Genomic DNA, 8,328 nt, shown 5'->3' with positions numbered 1-8,328 from the left:
TTAATAATTAATTTCAAGGGTCGAAATCAAATATTCAATGCAACATTCATCACAATGCTCCACAAGAGGATTAAAGGTATCCAGTATCAGGGACTGGGCTAAATAAAATTATTAAATGCAGCAATCTAATCAGTTATTAAAAATAATACTTTAAAATATTTATCAATGAATTAGCTACCTTTATAAAACTGAATTTAAAAAGAAAAGAAAAACATCTCTAATTTTTATTGTATGTACATGCTCACAATTTGTGTGTTAATCTATGTGGGAATGGATTAACGTGTATGAAAATATATTAAGAATATTTAAAAAGCAGGTGTTGCTAACAGTGAATAAAACATAGTGATAAAATTGCAAGTGCCATCATTTGAACATCAGTATTTAATATGTCTTCTATGAGAATAAATTTTGTGGTAGAACAAAAAAAATCAAAAAAGTATTATTTGGAAATTGTGAACACATGGTAGTGATAGCAGTAACAGTCTAATTGGATGAAATCAATTCTACCTCATATATAGTTACACACATCTACACACTGCAAACACCTGTGAACAATAACACTATAAAGATAAAGACATTAAAACAACTCATTTGATATAACTATGGGCTACAAATTTCTCTTTGGAAACAACTTCATTTTCCTTTAAAAACTTAAGCACAAACTTAGCTGTCAGATACAGGGAAAATAGCCGAGGCAGTAGCAGAGAAAATTGTATGGATCCAACACAATCCCACCTCAAATATAGAACACCTCACCCCAAATGCCCAGTTGAGTCTGTCAGATACAAACTGTTATTGCTATCATTAGCTAAAAAGTAAATCCCTGATAGATGAGCATGCCAAAGGGTACCCCTTCAGTCATCTTTGGCTCAGCCCTGCTATTAATCTCAGGAAAGACTTTCTGTGCTCGTGCAGCCCCAATGAAATGCTATGACCTTGTGCTTTGCACTGACATTGGACTAAGACCAGGAAATTGAAAATTCTAACACTGCCTCTGACTTTGAACTGAAACAACTGGTGTAAATTGAGTCACCTGGTGCTGTGCTGCGGTTTCTCGTTCTGAGATGAGAACACACACACTAGGCAAACACACCCAAATCCTTCATGCTTAATTGTAGATAAAGATGATAGCAGGCATCTTATGAAACAATCTTCTTTAATAATTAATTGATTTTCATTTCTTACTTTTAAACGGCTACAGGAAAATGAGTTACAAAACTAACCTCTCCACCCACAGCGCATCACAGGGGCAAGTATTCCCTTGCTGAGAGAGGAGGGTATGAAATCAGACTATTTTAAATACTCTCATGTGAAATACTCATGCTAACATAAATACGTACATATTTTAGGCTCCTGGGTTGCTTACAGAAAACTATCATTTTAGTTTCTATGTAAAGATGATGCACATAACTTTTTAGTAGAAATTTACTGAGAAGGTTTAGGTCTTGGTACCCCTGCAAAACACCATGGGTAGATTTGTTGTCCATCAGTGGATTTCTAAATTTCTTATCTCAAAAAACTATTTAAAAGTGGATAAAATAGATAGAAATCAGAATCTTTAGTGGGAAGACTCCTAGGAGATCCCAATGGATTTTTGTACCTCAGTGTTAAACCCTTTGTGAAGTAATCTTCTAATGGCAGTAAGATTTATCTACCACTTTGCCCATATCGTATTATTTAGTAGAATGTTGCTCTAAGTATTATTGAATGTTTTTGAAGGATGATCTAATGTCTAAAATCAGTAAGATTTTAGTAACAAGAGTAACTTGGACCAATCACATGGATGTCATCCAATCATGGTAAAAACAAAACACTGAGTATTCTTAGAGAAGAAATTCCACAAAAAGTTCAAAATTTCAGTTCTGTCTTCAGTGTCCAGCTTCCCCCACTAACCTTGTACATTTCGGATTGGACAACTCCTGCAATTTTAAAGATGGAAAAACAGAATAAAAGCTACAGTCTTTCCATTCTATATAGAGAACAGAACAAGAGTAGTTTTGTTTGTGTATTTTGTTTGTGATGCTGTTATGTGAAGGTGGGAAGAAGGCAGATGCTCTCGAGAAAGATACCCAGCCTCCCTATCTCCAGTGTCTGCTTCTATTTGAAATATGAACAGCTTTTGTGAACTCAAGGTGGGTGAAAAGCATAGCAATTCTATGTGCACAGGGTATTTCTCTGGGGAATTTGCAGTAAAATGTATCAAGAAGAGAGGGTCATTGTAGGGAAACACTATGTATCAAATTAGAAAAACAAAATGTGGATTCCAAAGGAGATGTCAAATTGAGCTTGTAGGAAGGATGTAAGAGGAAGGATTTGCAGAGACATCTGTAGAAAACAATATTTCACCAGTCTCCTCCTGTCAAGACCTACTGAAAATCTAAGAATATTTTTAAAGTCTCTGCCAAAGACACTGTGCCATTTACTAGATAGTATATGAGACTTTAAAGGGTGAGTGCAGGGGGAGAGTATTAAAAGATATAAATGGAAAGGGAAGTGACATTTGGGGGTCAAGTAGAAACCTGATGCAAGCGAATCATTCAGAAATCTACAAGAATGACCCTACCTACAACTCCTGTGATCAGGTTGGTGGTTACTCATATTGTCATCAGAACCACACATCAAGTGTTAGGCTAGGCTTGGAGGATACTGCTGAAGAAAGGGAGCAAAGCTTGTATGATCCAGAGGAGCCAACGATATCACAAGAAAATCCACAAAACAACTTAGGTTCATAGGCTCTTACAGACTCTGAACCAACAAAAAGCTGCATGTGACCAACCTGAGCCCTCTGCATAGACACATGACAGTTTTTTAGTTTGGTCCACTTGTGGAACTTCTAGGGCTATTCCTAATGCTTGGGCTGCCTGGAAATCTAATCCTCATACTTGATTTCCTCTCCCAGCCTTAAAATAAGAGGAAGTGCTTAGACTTATTGCAACTTGGTATGCTATGTTTTTTTGATACCCACGGGAGGACTGCCCCTTTCTGAACAGAAACTGGGGAGTAGTGAATTGGGAGGAGAAGGAATAGAAGGAGAGGAAGGAGGAGAACCACAGATAGAATGTAAAATAAATTAATTAAATATAAGAAAGACTTAAAGTGATAAATGGGTGATCTTCCAAGTCTACAACTATACTGACCATTTGCTTCTGGATGTCTGAGTTTCCATCCAGAGAAAAGTGCACACATGTGAAATGTATAAGGTATTCTTTAACAATCCATGTTTCCTTCAGTATTATAGATTAGTAATGATAAATGAATATGAGTACATCATGTTTTGCTGAAAATTTACTCTGTAATTTTTTAAATAGTTGTTAATACTTCTTATAATAGAAAACTACTAAAATAGCTATGTATAATTTATGTATAGATAATATATTAAATTTAATTCTTATGTGTATACATGCTTAAATTTCTTCTTTCATACCATATTAATCACATAATAACAAATGACAGTAGGAAGAATAGGAAATACTTTATCATAAGTAACAAATGCCTTTTAAACAGAGATTTGTTACAGTAAAAGCCTGTTATACGCATCTATTACAGGGACCACTAATGCATGTTAAAATCATAGCTAACATATACTAAGAGCAATCTATACTAAGAAAAAATGCCCACCAAAACATTTATCATCAAACAAAGGCACAGTCGATTGATAAATCTTTTTTTTTTGTCTCAATGCACACTTATTATTATAGTAAAATCAGGCAATGACCGACAGCACACTGCTTATGGAACACTGTTAAACTTGACTTACAGGATGCCTAGCCCGGACAGCTACAATTTGCCCAGAAAGATCAATGGCCACATGAACCACACTTCAGACCTGATAGTTGCTGCTTTAACAGGTGGGTTCACATACATATATATATGTATATATATATATATATATATATATATATATATATATATATATATATGCTCACCCCCACACACAAAAAACCCAAACCCCAAAAAACCCTTGCAACACAACAAATTGCCTTTATTTCGGTATGCATCCATATTTCAACATTTAGTGGTCCTGAACAGAGTGGGGAACATGTCTACGAGCCAGGAGGCCAGGCCCATTGAAAACTCGTGACACAGAGCTCCTCCAGGTCCCTGCCAAGGGTCTGAGGAGCAGCAACACTGAAACCTGAGTCCACAGGGTCAGGGCCTCTGTTCCAGCTGTCAGGCTCCACATCAGACCTGATGGGTGGCCAGGGAGCCCTGTCCAAACCTCTTCAGTTTGTAAAAGCAAAGCAATTATGAGAAAAGGAACCGACACAGAACCCCGTGTGCTTAGGACTCTCTGCATGGCCTTTCTCTAGGCGGAATCACCAAGGACCCTGAGCGCTGGCAGGTTTGTTGCCTTGTGACTGCTCTGTTCACCTCGAGACCTGAGCTCAAAGTGCATCGGCTGATGGTGGCAGCAAGGCTGAAGACCCAGTACTCCCTTCCCAGGCTGGTGGCAAGTGAATGTGTGGTCCAGAGCTAAGTGAGGGAGGCCAGGCTCTTCCAACCTCATCTGATGGCTTCTGGCCACAGCAAGTGCTGGGTGGTGATGGGCAACAAGGGAGTTGAGGAGGAGGGGGAAAGCAGCACCCCTTGATAAAGGTGGGGAGACGGGAAGCCCTGAATTCCTCACCCACGGCCAATTTCAGAGGTAGGGGAGGGTTACAATCTAAGCTTTGGCCAAGGGCGGGAGTGGAGAAACAGGGTGGGGAGGAGACGATGGCTTGGACGGGGCATCACTTAAGACTTAAGGAAGCAGGGGTACAGCCAAAGTACCCCAAGCCCAGCAGTAGTCCCATGGCTGCTACCTGAAGCCTTCCCATCTAGTCTAAGAGCCACCACACAGCTGTGGCAGCAGGGTGGGGCGGGCAAAGGCAGACCCAGGCCATGTGTCAGCAGCAGGTGATTGTGTGACGTGTCTGTTCACAGTTGCGTTAGCTGTGCCCACCACTCCCAAAGGAAACTGATTTCAACACACCTTCTTGATCCCAGAAGTTCAACTAGGCAGCCAGCGGTTACACTCGACAGAAGATGTAACACAGCACAACTCAGGTATTTCAAATGGACAGAAATTAGTATCAGAACAGTGTCTCTGGATGAAGTCTCAGTGGAGCTTCCTCTCCAGGACTTTGAGGTCTACAAGATGAATCTAGAAAATTCACTACTGTGGAAAATGAAGACTTAGGTTGGACTGGGGAGGGGAGGCCTGGGCCTTGGTGACTAATTGCTGTAACAGTGTTCTTCTGGCGGCTGTGGCAGCTTCATGTTCTCTTTTGACATCATCAAGCGTCGAAGCTCCTGCAGGATGACTTGGATGCTGTGGGAATTCTGCCACTTTGCCAGCACTGCTGTGGCCCTTGGGTCCACCACGCCATTTGAACTGCTCACGCCGCTCATATTGACTTTTGTTACAAATCTTACCGAAGGGGGTGCTTCTGGGTATTTAGGCCCGCATTCTATTTTAAGGTTGTATATTCGGTTTTCATAAATTGTTCTTGGAGGCCCAATTATCATCCCTGTCCATCTTGTAAGTGTCATGTCTTCGTCGTCCTCTAGACCCCAGCTAACTGTGTCGTCGCCTACTCCTTTTTGGCCTTCTTCCAGCTCTTCCAACAGTCGGAAATTTCGAGGGACTTTTACTCCCGAGCCTGTGGTGGCTGCCATCTTGCGTCACTGTCGCTCGAAGGCCAGCCCCTTCTTCCTCGATTGATAAATCTTATGCAAGATCAATATTTCTAGGACTCAATAAGATAAGAAAAAGAAAGAAGCATTTGTGATATGAATTGTTCGTGTTAATTATTTTTGTTAGCTTGACACAGCCTGGGTCATCTAGAAAGAAGAAACTATAGCGGAAAAATACCTCTACAAAATTGGCCTCTGTGCAAGCCTTTGAGGCATTTGCTTGAATAAATGATTGTTGAGGGAGATCTGTGTTCCCTGTGAGTGTTGTTATCCTTGGACAGGTGGACTCGGTGTATATAAAGAAGAAGGCTGAACAAGTTTTAAGAACAAGCATTCCTCTATGGTCTCTGCTTCAGTTTCTGCCTCCACCTTCCTGCCCTGCTTCAAATCTTATCCTGACTACCCTCGACGATAAATTGTAGCATGTAAAAAAAAAAAAACCCTTTCCTTCTCAAGTTGATTTTTGTCATGGTGTTTAATAAAACAAGAGAAAGCAAATTAGGGCATCAGTCTTGTGTGTTCCCTGTAGCGTTGATTATGTATTGCAATAAAACAATTTAAAGCTTTCTATGTGCCCCTACACGATCCGAACAAGTAGATATCACAATCTGTATGCATATGATTTGTGTACATCTCTCCTGTTTTTTCATATAGCCATTTAATACAACTGGAAATACCTTTGAGTATCTCATATGGTAAACAATTTAGCTGAACAAGGTTTAAAATGCTTAAAACAGAGAATAGTAAATATTTAGGTGAATATCAATTAACCAATCCGAATGTTCTAAAAATATTACCTATTGGCTGGTTAACTTTCCACTCAGAAAAATGATCTGTGCTTCCTAAGTTATTCACATCATTGAGGATGAAAAAGAAAAGAACCAAATAGCTTTAGAAAATAAAACAATATTCTCACAGTCCAGAAAATGCCACACAAAGAAGTTACTAATAGTCAGGCTTGGTAAGACTTCAATTCAATCATTTAAACTCATGATTCCCAGAACAAGCAGATCTCTGGGAGTGTCTGGCTGCTCTTTAATTAACTCTAGACTAATGGAAAAAATTATTCAAGAAAAAAATCTTGATCTGTACCTGAAGTTATCCTCTGGTAACCACATGAATGCATATGAATGAACACATGTACCTGCACAGACACACACACATATGTATATATGTTGGATATTCATATATACATAAATGTACATATACATAGACATCATATGCATATATATGTATATGTATACACACACACACACACAAAAAAAAAAATGAAAAACCAAGACAGATTGGATGTGCTGATTGTTTTTAACAGTTTAGAATGAAATGCCAGGTCCTAGAACACCATCTCTGAGGCGGGTATCCTGTTACCTGTTACTGTCACTTTTCTTTTTTCTTTTTTTTTCCATTTATTTATTTATTTATAAAAATTTTCACTTCCTCCACTCCTCCCATTACCCTCCCGCTCCCCCCACTCCCTCTCCTCCTCCCTGTCCTGTCCTAAGAGCAGTCAGGGTTTCCTGCCCTGTGGGAAGTTCAAGTTCCTTCCCCCTCCCTCCAGGTCTAGGAAGGTGAGCATCCAAACAGACTGGGATCCCAAAAAGCCAGTATATGCAGAAGAAACAAGTCCCAGTGCCATTATCAATGGCTTCTTAGTCAGCCCCCAAGTCAGCCACATTCAGAGAATCCGGTTTGATCACATGCTCGTTCAGTCCCAGTCCAGCTGGCCTTGGTGAGCTCTCATTAGATCAGTCCCCTTGTATCAGTGGGTGAACGCACCCCTCGCAGTCCTGAGGTCCAAGGAGAGGTCCTCAGATTGTTCCCTGGGCAGCAGAGGAGAGGGTGCCTGAACTGGCCTTGTTCCATAACCATACTGATGAATATTTTGCATATCACCATAGAACCTTCATCCGACGATGGATGAAAATAGAGACAGAGACCCACATTGGAGCACTGGACTGAGCCCCCAAGGTCCAATGAAGAGCAGAAGGAACAAGGAAGTCAAAACCGTGAGGGGTGCGTTCATTCACTTTTCCATAATCCCTTCATACAAGAGACTGAGGCAAGAAGATATAGTTCCAAGGCTAATCTGGACTACACAGAGCTATCCCATTTCAAACAAAATAAAATTAGCAAGAAAAAGTTGTGACTTTGTACTCTGTGGAGGAAAGCCACTATGTTCTACCACTCTGCTGTTTTATAGTAGGTATTGATACAAAACAATGTTGATAATCATAGCTCCTTTTCGTTATTGTGACACAGAGGAACTTGAAGGAGGGATGATCTGCTGTGACCTGCAGTTTGAAGGATAGAGGTGATTGAAGTGGTGAAAGCATGGCAGTGAGAGAAGGAGAGTCCTGACTCCATAGTGCTACAGTCAAGAATCTGGAGCAGAAGAGATAGAGAGTCAAGCTACAAAGGACTGTCCCCAAAGACTCAATGAGTACAGCAAGACTCCATCTCATTAAGGTTAAACAACTTTTCAAATACCACCATCAACTGGGAAATTATGTACTCTAGCACATGAGCTCATGGGAGGTCTTTTTTATTTTTTTTTATTTTTTAATTTATTTATTAAAAATTTCCACCTCCTCCCATCCTCCCATTTCCTTCCCACTCCTCCCACTTCCCCTCTCTCCTCCCTCTCCAGTCCTA

General features: G+C 40.2%; 1 protein-coding gene across 1 annotated transcript; it reads right to left on the bottom strand.

Annotated features, from left to right (window-relative positions):
* Positions 1-4,072: 4,072 nt before the first annotated feature.
* On the bottom strand, positions 4,073-5,689 carry LOC146893603 (ubiquitin-conjugating enzyme E2 variant 1). The gene has a single exon (XM_087908039.1). The coding sequence runs from the start codon at positions 5,656-5,658 to the stop codon at positions 5,215-5,217; it is 444 nt and encodes a 147-aa protein (XP_087764165.1). The 5' UTR covers positions 5,659-5,689; the 3' UTR covers positions 4,073-5,214.
* Positions 5,690-8,328: the final 2,639 nt, after the last annotated feature.

This window comes from Myodes glareolus, chromosome 7 (assembly GCF_982192425.1).
Source record: "Myodes glareolus chromosome 7, mMyoGla1.1, whole genome shotgun sequence".
NCBI classification, from domain to species: domain Eukaryota; kingdom Metazoa; phylum Chordata; class Mammalia; order Rodentia; family Cricetidae; genus Myodes; species Myodes glareolus.
The sequence above is the reverse complement of the archived record's forward strand: the minus strand, read 5'-3'. Positions and strand labels throughout refer to the sequence as shown.

Excerpts from the sequence above, each read along its gene's own strand:
- LOC146893603 (XM_087908039.1), bottom strand. The coding sequence starts at position 5,658 with ATGGCAGCCACCACAGGCTCGGGAGTAAAAGTCCCTCGAAATTTCCGA.